The sequence below is a fragment of the Urocampus carinirostris genome, chromosome 16 (assembly GCF_059441175.1).
Source record: "Urocampus carinirostris isolate Australia breed hairy pipefish chromosome 16, RoL_Ucar_1.0, whole genome shotgun sequence".
Classification (NCBI taxonomy): Eukaryota; Metazoa; Chordata; class Actinopteri; order Syngnathiformes; family Syngnathidae; genus Urocampus; species Urocampus carinirostris.
Genome location: NC_142364.1, coordinates 15,667,223 through 15,687,138, shown reverse-complemented (window position 1 = coordinate 15,687,138; position 19,916 = coordinate 15,667,223). Strand labels below are relative to the sequence as shown.

Sequence of the window (19,916 nt, the reverse complement as noted above, 5' to 3'; positions counted from 1 at the left end):
TATTATTAATAAATATTTGCACAAAATGTTGTGCAAATCAATGGACTGCAGTCAATGGACTGCTACTCACTCAACAATTATGACCGTGCCCTACATACAGTGAAGGGAATACGTATTTGAACACCCTGCTATTATGTTATTTCTCCCACGTAGAAATCATAGAGGTGTCTGAAATTTTCATCGTAAGTAATGTCCATTGTGAGAGAGATAAACTAAAAAGAAAAATCCCAAAATCTATAAGGGCAGGGCATAATTGCTGTGAATAAAAGCTTACATTTATTGCTCAGTCTAGAAAAATTACGATTTTATATTCTGATTTTAGTCAATTTTAACTAATCATCCCCACCCAACTACACACATTTATTCAAAGTGCGCAGTGGTTAGCGCGTGTGCGGCACAGTTCTAAGGTCTTAGGAACCTCCTGTGTGGGTTCAAATCCAGCTACCGTGGGAGGAAACCGGAGTGCCCTGAGGAAACCCACGCAAGCAAGGGGAGAACATGCAAACTCCACACAGAAAGATTCGATCTCATGCCCTCAGAACTGTGCCGCGGACGCGCCAACCACTCCGCTGCCGTGCTGCCCCTATATAATTATGTAAGATATGATCATTTGTTTAGATGATTGATTGAGGAAGCGGGTCTCTTATACGCCTTTGGCTTCAACCCCTTTAATTTTGTGATGTGAAGTTTGTTAACAAGAAAAAAAATAAACGAGAACCTACAAAATAAATACAACACAAATAATATATTAATAATATACCATAAATATGTTTGAGGTTCCTGAGTAGTTGTGCATGTAGCAGCATTCCCCGTGGCAGTAATATAAAAAAATCCTATTTAATCAGGCTGAAACTAACGATTAATTTCATAATCGATGAATCAGTCGATTATTTTTCGATTAATCGGATTTCTAATTACCCTCCTGTTTATTCAAATATTGACGTTTTGGACAGACGAGTGCACAAAACAAAATATTCTATGCTATAAAGCAATGAAAAAAAATGTCAATTAACTTGATAATTAAAAAAATGCATAGAAATGTATGCTATACACCTGCAAATATGGAGGATACTCCTTTCCTACCACCTTATCCACCGATCATATTAAATTTGGACGTATACAAAAAAAACAAAAAGGCATACATTGCAATAAATAATCAAAAATGTAAACAAACCCACTTTTCAAAATGTTGCCAACAAATTAGTTTTTTTGGTTTAATTTTGGAATAATATAAACATTACCAATATGAAAATTATATTTGAGCAAGAATTTGCCCCTTGGGTAGAGTTAAACATGTCATTATTATTTTTTTCTTTTTACTTTATTTTTTATCCTTATTTTCTCTGTATTTCTGTCTCCTTAAAAACTGTTAACCTTCAAATCAAGTCAAATACTACAAACTTGAAACTTTTGTGTCAATTTTGTTTGTAAATGATGCAATGTTCAAAATGTAGTACAGACGCTGTCCTGCTTACGAACGAGATAGGTTCCGGACGATCGTTCGTAAGTTGAATTTGTTCGTAAGTTGCTCCAGTGCTATATTTTGTATGTTTAAGGTTTGTATAAGCATGTTTTAGGCTTGTATCCGTAACCTGTATTGTTTTGTACTTAAAATAAATGTCATAAAATAATATGCTCTATAAAGATAAATAAAGTGAAGTTTAACTTACTTTTGGAAGATGAGCTTCAAAAAGGTCCCCCTCCGTGGTAGAGTGGCCGAAAAAAAGCTATCCAACCATTTCCTCAACCGCATCAAGCTTTCTTATTCCACCGTAAAAGACACGTCTCGCCTCTTCTTTACACTTTACACCAACCATATTAAATGAATGCTTGAGATATTATGCAATACATATGTAGAAGTTTTTACCGCACTGGAGATACACTATAGAATGTTTACACATGAACTAAGGTGAGGAAGCTGATTTCTTCTTTGGGGTGGATGCTGGGTGACCGCTTACAGCGCCACATGCCGATAGCGGGGGAAAGAAGCACTACAGTACTGTCCCATACTCGGAAAAAGATGCACACGGTACAAAATCTAACTTACAGCAATGTCCAAGTATTTTTCAATATCCTGAAAAAAATGTTCGTATCTACCGTTTTTCGAATGGTCGTAAGTAGGGGAGCGTCTGAATATAAAAATATTAACGTAGCTTTTTTATAAAAAAATGTCTTGGAGCCCTCTGCCGGACCACATCGATACTACAATTCCCAGCATCACAGCGAAATGGTGTGCACTCTAATTTGCATTGATTTAACTTTCTGGTGGCTCATTGATTACGTGATACAACGAATCGATAATCTAACTACTTTTGTTGATTCGTTGTTGCAGCACTAATATGCATTATGCTCATGAATGTTGGAGATAAAAGCTCAGGGTGGTAATGGATCTCGGGAGGAATCTGTTGCTCATTCTGTTCGTTTTGGCTTTGATGCAACTGTAGCATAAACATGTTATAAGCACCTAAAGGAGAAAAAAATGATTAAAAAAACGTCAGGATGAGTAGGCAAATATTTAAGAGGTAGTGCTTGAAGACTGGTTGTAAGTGCATCAGGACAATTGATAGTAATCATACATAGTGTAATGAGCTGTCATTCAAAGGATTTTATTGAGACGTTTACCCAAAATGGGGTCTGTTTGTTCAACACTGTGACTGTAAGCTATAGTTAGGACTCTGCCTTATATATTCCAGACAGAACCAGAAGTACACTATATTGTCCTGCTTCGGCCTTGCATGTACTCAATGGCACGATTGAGAGAGAATCGGCATGGCCTTTATTTTATCTCCAAGCCCGATGTACTCACGAATAAATCCATACCTGGCCTCTGAACCATACGTTTCCGACCCCTGTTCTTATGTGTATCGGTCTTGTTTGTACATCGGTGAATATTCATTGTCCTAACTCATCCCAGAATGTTTAATGGCAGCCAAAATAGAGCTTTGATTGCTATATAATGCCAATCACAATAATAATGAGGCATAAACGCATCCATTATGCCCGCTTTACTCTGGTTGCCCGGATGTAGATTATGTGTGAGGAACTATAACTAGTGGAATAAAAAGTAGTCAAATGACAAACAAGAAAGAAATGTGTTCCTGTGTGTTTTCTCCCGAATGCCAAACATATTTCATTTATTTTCAGGTGTATCGGGGTGCTGGGTCGTCGCTAGCATGGACGTGGTATCGCCTGAGCTCAACAGCCTCCTTCCAGACGAAATCATGGACATGGAGGCCATAGAAGAGGTGGCTCAGGCCAGCCAGGCTTTGTCTGTCTCAATGGAAACGGACACCACCCCGGAGAGCATTGGGACGTCGGAAGAAAACGCGGGCATGGTCGTCTCCCCACCTCTGGTGACCCTGAGACCGACTCTTCCCACCGCCACCACCAAAATCTCTGACAGCGTCCCTGGCATGACAGTCACTACCAGCGCCTTGCAAAAGCTCAGCGTGCCGCTCGGCATCTCCCCTGCCAATCATCAGATCATCCTCAACAAGGTGCAGGAATGAAAATCTTTCACCTTTCGGAGAAATTCACCGCTTTGAAATAAAAATGGTGACCAGCGTCAATAGTCTAGATCAGGGGTCGGGAACCTATGGCTCGCGAGCCATATATGGCTCTTTCTATGAGTATCTGAGGCTCAGAGACCAATTTGATTGCATGCAAAATGTCTCCATAATGTTCAATTACGGAGTTGTCTATCAGGTACACGCAGAGCCAAATCAAAGCTAAATACGAAGATAACACTTCGCAGTATATATAGGGCACGTTTTTCTCTACAATTTACAGTCAAGGTGTCACACAAAAAAAAGGGGGAAAAAAACTCGTTTTGGCTGTACAACGCTAAAGAATCCTTTATTTAAAAGTTCACTATATAATGTGTGTTCAGATACTTTATGATGAATCCACAGAACTGTAAATACGCCAAAACACCGGAAGAGAACTTAGTCATTTGATTGGGTGAGTGGGAGGGATGGGTGGAGCTATGCAAAAAATACAAGCCTTCCCTCCCATCTCTCGCCAAAGGTAAGCACATAAGGCTCCCTATTCTCAGAATGTTGTGACGTTTTTACAAAATAAATGCTTGCATCTGGTTTTGAAACCAATATGTATGAAAAAAAGGGTCAAAAGGAGTTTAACCGATCTTGAGTAATTGCAAGAAAGAGACAAGTTTAAAGTGGTATGTTTGTTGAATCTGGGACAGGGGCTCTGGCATTATTCTCTTTTCATAATTTTTATCAAATCATCAAAAATAAATGTGCTGAAGACTAAGCTTTTGTCTGGGGCGCCGGTTTAGCAATTTAGTAAATTTGTCTCATAATATATGGTGTGGCTCTTTCCCAAAATAAAATTAATATTTTTTGCTTTTATGGCTCTTTGAGTCAAAAAGGTTCCCGACCCCTGGTCTAGATCCAAGGAGAAAAGGCTTTGAGGGAACGTGGGGAGTTTTGTGAACCAGACGCGTGAGGCGCTGCTTTCACGTATGCGGGATAGTTTCCCCTTGGACCGCGCAGCTGCTACGTTAAAAGCGAGGATCACTGTCAGTCGAAGATGCGGCGTTGGGAGAATCATACCAAATTCTGTTGTTTCTAGCCAATCAGAATGGAGAATGGTCAACTGAAACCCAAACCGCAGGATACATATATTACTTAGATCAGGAGTGCCGAACCAGATTTGGTAAACTAAAAATGTGTGAGGGCCGTTTATTCAGCCTGGCATTCTTTGAACAGTCTTTAATAAATTTACCCTAAGGCCAGTAAAAATTTTATCAGAGGCCGTAACTGGTCCCCGGGCTGGACTTGGAAAAAATTAGAAGGATTGCTAATTGCCGCTCATGGAATCCCTACATTGAGTTAGTCTGGCTGGGGCATTTTGGCTTAATCAGTTGCACGTTTGTCTATTTTAATTGTTGTTCTATTTTTTTTTCTTTTGCTTTTATTTAACTGGTCCTTCATAAAGAACAAACTTCTCTTTTTTTGACGAGGGACCAGATGAATGGGAATTAGACTACTGTATGTATACCATATTACCCTATCCAAAAACTTCATTGATACCATCTTTGCAGATTTTTCTTCACTTTGTAAAATCTGAAAAAAACCTTACTATACATATTCATCAAAGCTCTGAAGACCATTTGACAAGCATTCTTAATTGGTCATAGCAATAAAATGAACGACTTTCAAACAACTGTTGCAATTATACAGTCAAACGAGTTTAATGAAATGGCAATACCTACATGTAAAACTTTAATGCAGGATAGTTAAAATGGCGCAAGATATCAAAGAAATCTATGGAAATATTATAGAAAACATTTTTCACACACAAAACAGTACAGAGTAAGTGCCAAATGTATCTCTGGGGATAATCTTTAATTTGATTTACTTTATTTTTATTGATATCAATGTTGTGAAACAACAAGATTAGTTATGACACTCCAGGGTAAACATGTCATAAATATTTCAAAGAGAAAAGAGATGAAAGATTATCAGGATAAATGGGATAGATGGATGGTCTGGATGTTGGAGATAAGATGGACTATTCAGCCTGGCATTCTTTGAATCATAATAAATTCACCCTTCGTGAAAGGTTTGCAGTGTTTGGCGCTCAGTGTCGCGACCTCGTAGCTCGCCTTTGAAGCATATTAATTTGACTCGCGATCGTTTTGGTTTTGCTGGTTATTTTGTTTTTGGGAAAAAAGGGAATGTACTATACGATCTCTTCCTCAAACTAAACAAACCTATCTCTGAGAAAAGGAGTTTGATTTGAGCGGAATGGTGAAGTCAGACCACTTGAAAACCACTGCATAAAGGGTCAGTGTTTAATCTTTCATGTGGTTTAAAAATGAGGAAAAGCCAATCATGGTTAAAAAGAATTTTCATGACATTCCACATTTAGGACATCAAGTATTTAGTCAAGCACCCACTAATACTAGGAGAGAGGCCTGCAATTGTTTTAATTGTAATACCTCAACATTTAGAGACACAATGAGAAGACAAATTGTGAAAATCACTTTGTCTGAAGTTTAGTGCATCGTAACAATGGTGAAATAAAAAGAAAAGCACGTTGGTCCTTGTTTTAAGGGGCCTGTAGCACCTATCAGAAGGTAGCAAGTAAAAAAGATGGTGGGCGGGGGTGTCCTCCGACTGGGCAAAGAGCAGCCAATGATCCCCTGCCTGTGTTTATTACCCTGAATGTTTTTGTTCTCCACCGTGGCTTTGTAAAAAGACGCCAGCAGTTTCTTAGCCAAGTTGTTTGCCTGGTCAGGGGCAGGGAAGCTCTCAGAGTAACTCAGCCGAGCTAAATTTAATCTGCTTTCATGCAAGCGATTTTAGGCTAAACTCAGCCAAGATAATAAACATCACTATTTTTTTAGGCTTAGCTTTTTAACCACTGACCTATTTTTACACCTATAGGTGGCTTCGTCCCAGGCCACGGAGGTGGTGCGCTCGGCGGGGGGGCAGAAGCTCCTGGTGACCACCATCGGGAAAGGCGGACAGCCCATCGTGCTGCAGCTGCCCCACGCCGCCACCAAGGCAGGAGTAGCGGCCGACGGCAAATCCATCAAGTTGGTGACCATCAGCGGGAGGTCGGATTTAAAGCCGGTCGTCGGGGGCGCCATGGGACAGGTGGCCTTACAAGGGCAGCAGCTCAAAACTGTGCAGGTTGGTTGAAATGAAATGAGTCTTGGCTTTTTTTGGCGATGCCGAGGACTGTGGTTGGCTAGATAACTAGATTTTATTTTACTTTATCCGATCCAACATATAAAGTCCCCTATTTTCCGCACTTAAACATAGTGACATGCAAACTTACCTCGAGATATCGTTATTACCGGCTGAGAGTACTGTGGTACCTCTATGTATCTACCTTGGTCATATCCCTCAAGAGGGGTGACCGACAGCAAGACACACACATACAATAACAAAGAAAGCAGAGCCTGACAGCTTTCACTGGTTTGCTCAGCAGTCCAAAAGTCTATACAGACCAACTCCATAGGCTCAGAGGTGACTATGTTCTTGAGTGGTGCACGGTTGTGTGGTTCCGGTGTTTTCCCTACTATACAACGCTGACAGGATTTAACATAGTTCACAACATCACGTTCCATGCCATTCCAGAAGAATCTTTGCCTCACCAGAGACAAAGTACGGTTCTGGCCTTGGTGACCTGCTGAGTCATGAAAACCGTGGAGGACTTTCTGTTTCAATGAGTCAGGCACCACAAACTGGAAGATCTTCTCTACTTACGAATTTAATTTGTTCTGGGAGTAGCTTTGTAACCTGAAACATTTGTAAGTAGAGACGTCTTTTGAATGTAAATTCGCGAATCCGTTCCGAGCCCCGCTTAAAATTGATGCCAAGAAATGCTAGCGCATTGGTTTCTAACCTTTTTGAAGCCGGTAGCTACTTATTATTGTGACTGATTAGCGTGAAGGTGATATGCATTTCTAAAAATGGTTATCAGGATATTGCTATGTTGTCACTTTGGTGTTATTACCACGATTAATATTTATATCAACCACTAAACCATCTACCTTGTATAAGGGCAAGCACTGAGTTATTTACATTTATAAATTATAAGATCATTTTAAAGGTCATTTTGGAGGAGTCGATCATGTATTTCGCTTTCAGAAGATTTACTTTTCACGGTCTTGCTACCTCACTGGTTTGTATCGTGCATCATGTTCTGTATTCTCATAGGCTTAAGAGTCAGTTCACATTGATGACTACAATTATCATTTGACTGTAGAGTAGTTATATTTAAAATAAACAATGTTTATTCAGAACTTGGCGGTACTGCAGCCGAATGGTTAGCGCATCTGCAGCACAGTTCTGAGGTCATGGGATCAAATCTGCTGTGCGATGTTTGCATGTTCTCCCCGTACTTGCGTGGGTTTCCTCCGGGCACTCCGGTTTCCTCGCACATTCCAAAAACATGCATGTCAGGTTAATTGGCTGGTCCAAATTGTTCTTAAGTGTGAAAGAGCGAGTGGGTTATCTGTCCCTGTGTGCACTGCGACTGACTGGCAACCAGTTCAGGGTGTCCCCTGCCTCCTTCCTGAAGATAGCTAGGATGGGGTTCAGCACCCCCGTGATCCTACTGAGGATAAGCAGTGCAGATGATGGATGGATGGATATTAAGAACTTTTATTGTCCTACAAAGAATATAGTTCCCATAACGACAGAATGGCCATTATACTTCTGCAGTATTAATATAAGACAAATACACTACTACAGAAATACTATAAAAATACAAATACATTAATACTATAAAAATACTGCAGAAAATCTAAAAAATAAATGAATTATGGAAACAGAAATGCTAAAAAATACTATTGAACCATCATCGTTATATTACAAAGATATTATACTAATACTACAAAAATACTATTGGAATGCAGACGCTGCCCTACTTACGAACGAGATAGGTTCCGGACGTCAGTATAATTTTTGCTTCAGTTCTATATTTTGTATGTTTAAGGTTTATATAAGTATGTTTCAGGCTTGTATAAGTAACTTCTATTGTTTTGTCCCAAAAAATTAGCATTTCATAAAATAATATGCTCTATATAGATAAATAAAGTGAAGTGTAACTTACTTTTGGAAGCTGCGCTTCAAGAGGTCCTCCTCCGTGGTAAAAAGTGGCCAATAAAAAACGATCCAACCATTTTCTCAACCTCATCAAGCTTTCTTATGCCACTTTCATTTCAAAAGAAACGGCTTGCCTCTTCTTTGCACTTTACATCAACCATATTGGATGGATGCAAAAAATAATAAACAATACATTTGTCTTAGCGCACTGGAGATACAGTATAGAATGTTTAAACACGAACTAGGAAGAGGGCCGATTTTTTAAAATCTGGGTGAATGCTCTGAGCCAAATCAGGAAGAAGCCAGCCAATCATAAGGCAGGTAAAGAATTGCGTCAAACTGAAACGTTTTCTCTCTTGACTTTCAAGTCCTGCATGTAAAAAAACACTGCAGAAGGAAACTAATATTTTCCACGCATTCTAATTATCTCCGTTCATTTGTGAGTACATTTCCTGCCATGTATGTGCAAATGAAGGAACCATGTCATTTTATTTTTTGAATACAATTTGAAAGACTGCATTAAAGCACTCCGTGATGCTTGTCTCTTTATGATTCTTGGTTTAGTTATGTACTTACTACTGTATCATGTTTTATTCCTTTTCTTTTTGTCTTTGAGGTAGTAGCATCACATTTGCAGATGGAACTTACACTAACAATACAATCATAAGCCAATAATATGTACGCTAGTATTCGACCTACAAGAGCTCTAACTAGCAATAATATATCCTGATGTGCTAAAATATATACTTTGTAAATATCGTGTCCTTTGAACATAAACTTGGATCATTTTGTCATCTATGCGGATAGTAAAACTAACGCTTCCGACTTCTTCATTTTCAAACAGATCGCCAAAAAAACGCCGACGTCCTCTGCCGCTCCTATCAAGTTCATCATCAACAAACCAGCGAACAGCAAAGTGTTGAGTCCCCAGTCGACGGGCACCCCCATTTTAGCAGGTGAGCTGAAACACACGCTTAAAGGCCTTCTCCCCACCGTTTTTGCCGCTAAGAGGGCTCCACCTCCGTAGGGCGGGTGCTCGGGCAGAATTCACCGTCGATGCCTCAAAGGACCATCACCCTGGCCGAGTCGCCGCACAACGCTACCATTAGCATCCAAAGCATCGCCGGCAAAAAGATCGCCATCTCTCCGCTCAAGACCCCCAGCAAGGTGATGAAGTCGAGTCAAGTATTGTTATTATTAGCCCATGTAGAGTAAATTGCTTTAAATCGTATTTATTTAAGTCAAAATCTAATTCTGTGGCTACCGATTCGGCCAGCACGATTTCCCAACTGAATTATTTATCGCGAATGAAGCAATACTCAAAACCTTTTTTAATGTAAGCTTTTTTCCTGCTTTTCCTCACTTTCCTTGTATTCACTTCTTCCATCCATCCATCATCTGCACCGCTTATCCTCAGTAGGGTCCTGGGGGGGCTGGAGCCCATCCCAGCTATCTTGGGGCAGTGGGCAAGTGCCCTGAAATGGTTGCCAGCCAGTTGGAGGGCACACAAAAACAGACAACTCAGTCGCTCATTCACACCTTGGAACAATTTGGACCGGGCAATTACTGACATGCATGAGTGCCCAGAGCAAACCCACGCAAGCATGGGGAGCACATGCAAACTCCGCACAGGAAGGCCCTTAGCTGGATTTGATCCCATGACCTCAGAACTCTGCCGCAGACGCGCTAACCAGTCAACCGCCATGCTGCCCTTTCACTCCTTTTTTTTTAACGTTTTATTATTGTTTTTTCTTTTTTCCCTCTTTTTGCCTTTATTTTATGTTATTTTCTGTTGTTTCTTTTATCATTGTGGTCGTTTCTTTTCTTTTTATGCTTTATTTGACCTCCAAAAGTAATTCTGTGCCTAATGTTACGTATTCATTTTTCATATATGGTTAGAAGCAACCAAAACAATCTGAAGAGGCATTTAGGAGCTGAGTCGTCTCTTTTTAGTGAGCCGAGCCAAAAGAGACGCTTCTTGAAACAGAGAGGGAATTCCCATCACTTTGAGCTTATTTGAGTGTGTGGAGTGACTTGGTGAAGGCATTTAACTGCTAAATTCTGCAAACATGTAGCACAGCACACACACTCCGGGGACACACCTTCGACAGGCAAAAAGTGCAAGATGAGTGAAATGTATGAAGAGTTCTTGTTTTAACCAGTTTTTTTCTTTTACTGGCTTTTTCGTCCCTACTTAGCACTTTTCTGCCCCTTCATCGTACCTGCTTCATATCATCTATGCTGTTCTGTGTTCATTTTGCCACTAGAGAAAAGAAAGACTGGGGAAAACCAACTTCAAAATTTCGAGGGGGTAAAACTCACCTCATCTGTTGCGCTGAATGTGACTATATAGCTGACTAGAGAATGAATGCCCAAGTATGGTTAGTTAGTGCAAGTACAGGTGCATGTTCAAATGATTTTTCTCATCCACCCTGGCCAAATTCCACCTTGACATGAGCCGGCCCCCCTGGAAATCTCCCGTCATTTCTGATTAGCCTCTCCGGCATTGGGTGGGTGTATTGTGGGAAGTGAAAATGGCTAATGATAGAAATGAGAAGAGATTTTGTAGGGCATTTTAGAAGCTTTTGGCACCAAATCAGCCTTGAGAGAAGGAGAGATGTAGTTCTCTCAGTCGTTCAGGGTCAGCTAGATCTCTCTCTCTCTCTATCTCTCTCTGTCTCTCTCTCTGTCTCTCTCGCTCTCTAGATTCCTCTGCGTGCTTTAGCTGAGAGAGAGGGTTTCGTGGTACAAGGACTCGTCTTTGAGACTGTTTTTGGTTCATACGGGTCTTTTAGGCTGCGTTTGCTGCAAGAGCATAGGCGGTTGCGGTCCTGCTGTCCCGGCAAAGAGAGCTAGTCGGTGCTTTCCGCCTGGCTTTAAAGTGGCCTCGCAACATCAGCAAATTCTGGAAGCGTGTCATTTGAACCTGCAAGGTGACTTCCTCTCAGGGCGAAGAACTTGGAGCTTTCTGTATTCAAAACAAAGTTCTCATCTTGACAGCCAAATGGGGCTGATTTAATCAAAACACCATAATAATATACTAAGAAATGGAAAGCCTGGCATTTAAACTCTTTGCGATATAGACCTTTATCATGAATCATTACACAAAGACCACTAACCTTTTGATGATGCTGCTTTGCTATTGGCTGCGCTCCTTCCCACAATGCCTTTTTCGCTCTTGGTTCATTTCACAATCTCATCATGTGTTTCGTAAAAAAATTGTCGTCAAAATAATAATATCTTTTTTTTTACTGTATTTGTTTACTATGGGTCCCATGACTTGCAGTAATGACCAATTGACCATCAGGATAAATATTCAAGGGACATTGTGTAATACTTACTGCCTCCTAGTGGTTGAAAAGCCTGACTCAGTTAAAAAAAACAAGGCAAAAATACATCATGCCAATGTTTATTTTTGCAAAAAAATAAATAAATATATATATCTATGGTCAAGAAATTTGTATATATTTTTCTTAGTTGACTACCTACCTAAAGGTCACCACCATGTTTTTTATGGGATCTTGCTGTAAGCTATGCTCTGTGACGTAGTTTATTTTCGCGTTAGCCCACAGTACAATCTAGTGCTCAAATATTATATACTTATGCTAAAAGAATAAGAATGCGATCAAATCAACACGGTCTTTTAAGGACGTCGCAATCCTCGCAAGGGCAAGTTCTACAATCAGTTTCAATAAGCCCCCTCCCCCTCCGTTGGCATCCACCCACTTACTTCACTGGAACAGCCAAATGAAATTTCGTTTTTTCTTTTTATTTCTAATGTTATTTAATCATATACTCGCATATTACAATAGTAATTGTTGGCCTGGAGAGGGATGGGCGCCACCAGGCTGTGCTTGCCCATGACACTGCGCAGCAAATGGTGCCCCTAAGACCCCGACAGTTAAGAGAAAACACTTACTATGTACTATTTTGTTACTTATGTGTATACAATTTTTGTTTTTAACTGGAATAGTGGTGGTTCCGAACACATTAGCTGGTTACCAGGTGTTCCTATACCCGCCCTATGACAATTTCATCCGACTCCACTTCAAAACGGATTCATATTGTATCCCGTGGTTGACTGTACTGTGAATCCGTCATTGATTGCTTGATATCTCTTTGATGTGTTACGCAGGTAACGGTTGTGTCTATGCCGTCACCGACATCCGGCGGCGCTCAGAAGTCAATGACGCTGCCGGTCAACGTGGCCCTCGGCCAGCAGATTCTCTCAATGCAACAGCACTCTACGCCAGTATCGCCTGTTAAGGTGACCACTAGCCAGGCAACAGTGCAGGTAAGCAGTTTCTTTTCAATTATTAAATGCTAAATAAGTTTGAATTTGGCTTGATAAATACCTGCTAATCCCGTTTTTGTATGTAATCATATGTTTGCCCAAAAATATGGACTCATCTGTCTAAATAAGGAGTGGGTGATACTGGGAATTTTGGTATCGATCCGACCCAAGTAAATCCAGGGTAGTATTGATCCAATACCTGTTGCTTGGAAATGGCATTATCTTTTAATAGTTGAATCCCTCCCCCCTTGAATAGATTTATAATTACAATAAGCACAAAGATTTGAGGCACTAAAATGTATTTCTTTTATTAAATAACTACAATGCAGACTTCAGCAGTAAAAAAAAAAAAACAACATATTTTTATTACTGTTTCATCACACAATATTTTGAAAATGAAATCGAAGTTGTAATGGGGGGAAGAGAGAGAGAGAGAGAGAGATTATATATATATATATATATATATATATATATTTATTAGATATACAAGTACAGGTTGTCTCAAAATGGCCACTTTTGGAAATAGTCGATTGAGGAGAAAGAAAAAATAGAGAAAGAAAGAAGAGGAGAGAGTATGGGACTAGGAAAGAGAAAGAAAAAAGAGAGCGAGAACGTGAGAAACTAGAGAAGAAAAAAGAGAAATAGTGAGAGAGCGGGAAAGAAAGACATACAAAGAAAGAAGTCCAAAGAGAAATTGAAAGTGAGAAAGAGAGAAAATAGGATAAAAAGAGAGAAGGGTAGAAAGATAAAAGAGGAAAGCAAGAGAGAGAGAGAGAAAGAAAAGGAAGAGAGAGCAAAAGAGTGTAAAAGGATAGAGAGGGAGAAAGAGACAAAGAGGAAAAAAGAAAGAGACAGAGAGAGTGAAAGGAAGAGAAATAGAGAGTGAGAGAAAAAGGGAGGAAGAGAGAAAGAGCGATAAATACAACTACAGCGTCCTTTTGAGAGGTACCTGGCTTTGACAACATCAAGTGGACATATTTTAACCTGCAGCTTGTTTTTTTCTTGCGCTTCTCTCGGCGTTGTTTCACGAGCCGGATTCAATCCCTTAGCGGGCTTGATCCGGCTCACGGTCCGCCTGTTTGACACCCCTGTTGTAAACAGTAGGCCTACAATTCAAAACCCTTTAATTGTATAATAGGTGAAATACTTCTACAACTCAAACAAATCAAGAGAATCAAACCAAAAGAAGCAGTGTGTGTGTGTATATGATAAAAATGTGTGTGTGAATGTGTATATCTGTATGTACGTCACAAGTCAAGATTGACTTTCTGAGCCTCACCAAATCAACTAAAATTTGTCCTGAGGAAATGTTGCAATTAATTGGATTGCCTGCAAATACGGCCACAGCCACAGGATGCAAAAGAATCATAAAAAAGACATTCTATTATGCCCTTTTGTCAATAAAATCTGCAAGTTTGTCCTCCTTGCGAGCACAGAAACAGGGTTACCTCGTGTGCAGTCCCTTCTCAAGGTTTCTTCATTTTCCTCATGTTGAGGATTTTGAGTTTTTCCTTGCCCTCATGTAGGTTTTTAGATCAGGTGATGTTGTAATAAAAGTCTGCGGTTTGCAATAATCTGTGGTCTGTGCAACCCTTTCGGACTCCTTGTGATTAAGAGCTATACTACTAACCTTGACTTGACTATAAAAAATAAAGTGTTAAAGGGTAAAAAAAAAATCATTAAATAAACTATATTGATTTGAATAATAAGCAAAAATACATGAAGTATTATATCATATTTTTAAAAATATTTTTATGTTGAGGAATTGTTTATTTTACAATAAAGGCTTTATGTTTATGCTACGTAAGCAAATGGCTCTTTGAACTCAGACAGTCGCTCGGGCATTGCTAACACACACTTCAAATATTTAACTTTCAACTTTTTTAATGACACCTCAAGCACCCTATCCTTTAAAGGTTCACTGCGTAGTTTAAGATGCTCTCTTCCTGTGCGGAGTTTTTTTTCCACCGCACCTATCTGCTTTTATCCTACCCTCCCTTTTTGTTCCGGCCACAAAGTGCATTACGCAGGAGGAAAATAGGCGTGGGAGGTAAGGAGGGAGAAGAGGAATTTCACGAGCTTGGTTGCAGTTTTTTTTTATTTAAGGATGAAACTGGTGAGAGTAAGAAATTGAATGTTTCAAATACAGCCCAAATACCAACCCAAACCTTCAAACAGATGAAAAATGAAAAGTTTATTCTTCTATCTCAGAATTTTACATACTTGCACGCGCAACAAAAGGAGCTCGACAGAGGCTGCAATGATGATTTCAGGCAGCAGGTGGCATCAGCGAGTTGAATATTTTAAAGTTACAGACAGCACATTTAAGTAAACATGATTAAAAGTCAAATTGGAATGAACCCATTGAAGTTTAATAGAAACATGTGGTATCTGTTTCACCCTGTTTGAATCCACTATCCTCTTTCTGGTAATTGCAGAGTATCAAACCCGTTCAATCGGTGGCAGTGGGTGGGTCCCAGTATAAGACCATCATCCCGCTGGCGACCCAGTCCAACATGCAGCAGATCCAAGTGCCCGGAAGTCGCTTCCATTACGTCCGCCTGGTCACGGCCACCACGGCTAGCGGCACCGTACCGCCCAGCACTCCTAGCACCAGTGCCATTCAGGCAGCTAAACCAATGGTGGTCAGCACTGGGGGAGTGGGCATGTCGGTCCCCATTGTGACAGCGCAGACAGTCAAGCAGGTATGTGGCATCACCTCATGGCCAGGTCGAACCGAATCAAATGCTGATCACTGTTTGGCGCATTACTGAATAAAAATCAATTGATTTAAAATGTAATTGCGTTATCCCCCCAGACATTCAAAAGTAGTGCGTTATTTTCAAAGTAACTGGCTAGTTACTGAGTACTGTATATTCTCACTTTGAAGCTGACCCCCTAAAACTGATTAAAATGGCCATATAATACAACATTTTTAATGAAAACCTCGATCTTGAAAGCCTGCAAACTAGCACAACTGAGAAAGTCCATATTCATTTTGTCTAATATCTTTAGACCACTTATTCTTTCTCCATTTCTAGGCAATGTCTAAGATGTTTTCTTTTACCATCGGGAATGGTGTTTTGCGAAAATAATTTAAAAAATTTACAAAGACCAAAATTCAGCACTCATTTATTGTAAATTCTGTGCTCTCGTTTGCCCCATTGATTTTGTTGTTCCTGTATAAGCCATACCCCCTTTTCCCATGCTGCCTACCATTCGCTAGTTGTGACATACAACCGAATATGTACATATTAACTGACCCACTAATTTCTGGGATCAATTTTATAGTTGTAAATACAACTCAGATGTGAGGATATTATTTGGTTGGCAGGGTTTGTACGGGTGCTCGAAATCCTTAAAAATGCTTGAATTTCAATGCTGTGTTTTCAAGGATTGAAAAGCGCTTAAATTTTGGGTCAAGTGAGTGTAAATAATTGAAATTGTTGCCATGTTTCTCAACAAGTCTGCTTAAAAATGACGCCAACTCTGATCCCTGGTAGCTTTGCTAGAAAAATACACATGTTCTTCCCTTGTGATTAACAGCTGCTGTCATTAGTTTTTATGGCATTGTCTAATGAAGCCCCCTACAGGTCGCGCCCAAGAGGATGGGTGCATGCTACACCTAAACAGGTCACTATTAAATGTGTTTTAGTGCAACGATTATGTATCAATGATGGACATTTGGGCCCTGCAAATTGAGGTAGCGTTTCCCAAAGGTACATTTTATTGGAAAGAACTTCCTGCTACTAAAAATATACGCTTCATATTACTGTCATTTAAAAAAAAAAACATATATATATATATATATATATATATATATATATATATTTGCGATTTACTCAAGATCTAAAAATGATATGAATCGATAAATGCACACAAGTCTAAAAATCACATATGTAATTCGTAGATATATTTGTGGTTCTGCAAAAAAACACGATTCGCACCGGATTTTTTTCTCTTAACAGTACTGGAGAGTGTAAATTGTATTTCAAAGTCGTTAAAAAGTGCTTGAATTTTGGCCATGAAAAGGGTGTACAAACCCTGGGTAGGGAGAATGTCAGAATATCAGTTGGGAGAAATTACGCGTCTTCGTATTCTGTGCTTGAGACAGCGCCCCCCCTTACTGCCCACCCATGTTAATGTTGTACTTAGCACTGTGTGGTATAGGGGGGTATGTCACTTTGTGAGCAAAGGTGGAACAGTCAGAGCAGAGGACTTTGCAATTCATGATCTGCTTCTAAAAAGTAGAACACCACGTTCTAACAACAGTTTCTTTACAATACCTTATAAATACCGCGTTACAGTACTTGTTACAGAGAAAAGTAATTCCCTAACACATTACATCAGACACTGATGCCTAATCCCGCTCACAGGTGGCCCCCAAGCCGCTAACATCAGGGTCCCAGATGGTGAGTGGCACACCCACCCAGCAGCGCCTCATCATGCCCGCCACGGCGCTGCCGCAGATCCAGCCCAACTTCACTACCCTGCCTCCGGGCACCGTCCTGGCACAAGCACCAGGCGGCGCCAATCTGGGTTACGCCGTGTTGCCGGCCCAATACGTCACGCAGGTCTGTCTGTGTTTTTGTTTTCGTTACGTTAACCTTGTGCAAAAATGGCAAGACAGTAATCCCTCGCTGTATTGCGGTTTTGGTACTTAACGGATTTTCATTGAATAGAATAGAATAGAATAGAATTTACTTATATTGTCGTTCTTTGTAACCATGCACACAGAACGAAATGTCGATACACCTGACCCGTACAGTTAAACTGTAGCAAGCCGATGCAGCTGCAACCAAACAGGGCACTGCCGTTTTAGACCCAACTGCTATGTTGGGAGTCATTAGGTGACCAAACCCCCCAATTCCAACCCTTAATGCCGAGCGCCAAGCAGGGATGCAATGAGTACCAATGTTGTAAGTCTTAGGTATGACTCGGCCAAGGCTTGAACCAGCGACCTCCCAGTCTCGGACCGGGCGCCCTACTATCTAGACTACCGAGCTGGTTTTGAACTTGGTGTTTTGCAGCAGACAACGTAAAGCAAAAACTATCACGTGGTAGTTTTACAAGAGTTCTGTGTGTGTGTCTTGGTTGGGAGTGACTGTCTGTGTACGTGACTGTCATAGGCTGGTGTATGCTGTCAGTAAAGGGCTGGGCGAGCAATCAAGTCAATGGGTCCACTCAAAATTGCAAAGCACAGCGACGGCTGGTATTTTAGCTGCTCATTATATTAAAAAGAAAATCATCAATTAAATCAGATGCTGAGGAAAGTCAGAAGAGCACAAAAAAATGCTGGTATTTGGTGGATTGTCATTGGGTCCGGAAAGAGACTGAGACACCATCGGGAGAGAAAGCAGCCCGGCCTGCGTCTACAGCTAAGTTATGTAACAACTTCGACTAACCACCTCTGCCGAGCCTGTATCTCACCTAATCCAGATCCATTACCCTTGAAACAGGTGACCTGTAGCTTCAACTCATGGGAACCCCCTACATTCGTGTCTCTTGTATTTTAATTATCACTGAGAACTGGATTAACCCAAGGATCCCTGATGCTAGTGTGCAGCGAGCCGGCTGCTCTCTACATCGCTTTCTTAAACTGAAAGGAGAAACCCTACAATTTGTTTTTACTAATGTATGACGACAATAAAGACCATTCATGCAACTGCATTTCTGTGTTCTGTGTTTTTGTTTGTAGATCTGTAGTTGCTATTTTAATACAATTGTATGTATTATATGTTCCTGATACATGATAAATACATGTTTCTTTGCGGGTTTTGATTAACGAGCGATTTCGGTTACTGATTTTTAGTTTGTTTCCGTTTTTTGGTTTGATGCATGGGGGGGTTGAAAGACTGTCTGATATTTTAATCAACGTTTCTATATCGGAAATTATTTATATTTAGAATTTTTAAGAATTCACGATTTTACTGTTGGCATGTAATAATGGCCTCAACTACTGACGTAAGGCCATAAACGTATATCGTTTTAAAATCCAGTATTTTTCTGTTAGTATTTCCTACAAATTCATTAGACGGGCAGATCGGATCGCTCAGCTTACCCACGACCAAGCATGGAAAATTGTTTTAATTATTCACTTATTAGCAATTGTTTTGACAAATTCATTATGTAGCATCAATGCTAATTCATTGATTTGAAAAAGTAAAACTAATTGGCAGCAACTATTGTTTTCAACTGTTTTTAAAGGTTTTTCGTCCTTTGTCTCGAAAATTAATCATTGTAAGCAGGGTTGGGTAGGGTTACTTTACCTGGATTACTTTCAATTACTTTTGGATTACTCCAATACCAAATATGCTAATAAAAGACAAAAGAAACTAAATATGAATAAAATGATGACTCACAACACGTGGTAAGCTTTCTCTCCTGGCTTTGATCTCTTTGATCTCTGGCAAAACTAACATAAAATGCGACAGAAACAAAATGAAAATAAATCCAAACAGCTTGCCAACATCATTTTTGCTGTTCCATGTATTCCGTTACTCCCCAAGCTTGCACAAAATTTAGTCATTTTATTCAGATTTAGTTTCTTTTGTCTTTTATTAGCACATTTGGTATTGGCGTAATCCAAAAGTAATCCAGTTAAAGTCACCCTACCCAACCCTGATTGCAAGTAATGCCATTTTCGCATGGGGTGTTGTCTGACTGAATTTTAGCCTGTGTCTACCAAAGGAGATGCTAGCTCATTAATATTATGTGTGTGTGTGTTTTAAAGCTGCAACAGGGGCCCATCGTGACGCTCGCCAATAGCTCCACTTTTCCCGCCTCCGCCACTGCCGTCCAGACTCAGGCCCGACAAACACTTAACGGGTGAATAGTTTACTGCACCATCAGTTTAACATTTTACTGAGGTGAGTCAAAAAGTGGCAATTCATAACTTCATTTATGCTTCAAATTCAGCATGACAGCGGAGGCGGCGTCGCGGCCGAGGAAACCCTGCAACTGCACCAAGTCGCAGTGTCTCAAGCTGTGAGTATGACCATTTTCAGGGTTAGGACGGGTGCTTGAAATCCTTCGAA

At 40.2% G+C, this 19,916-nt stretch overlaps 1 protein-coding gene across 2 annotated transcripts in view; it reads left to right on the top strand.

Moving 5' to 3' along the window:
• Positions 1-19,916, top strand: part of lin54 (lin-54 DREAM MuvB core complex component) — a 28,077-nt gene that overhangs the window by 2,857 nt on the left and 5,304 nt on the right. For both annotated transcript variants that reach the window (XM_088355891.1, XM_088355892.1), the window contains exons 2-10: positions 3,145-3,497; positions 6,414-6,662; positions 9,430-9,541; positions 9,613-9,752; positions 12,721-12,879; positions 15,318-15,584; positions 17,256-17,453; positions 19,613-19,707; positions 19,798-19,866. In XM_088355891.1, the coding sequence (XP_088212017.1) occupies positions 3,174-3,497; positions 6,414-6,662; positions 9,430-9,541; positions 9,613-9,752; positions 12,721-12,879; positions 15,318-15,584; positions 17,256-17,453; positions 19,613-19,707; positions 19,798-19,866 (1,613 nt within the window). In that variant the 5' untranslated portion in view covers positions 3,145-3,173. The remainder of the gene's footprint in view (positions 1-3,144; positions 3,498-6,413; positions 6,663-9,429; positions 9,542-9,612; positions 9,753-12,720; positions 12,880-15,317; positions 15,585-17,255; positions 17,454-19,612; positions 19,708-19,797; positions 19,867-19,916) is intronic.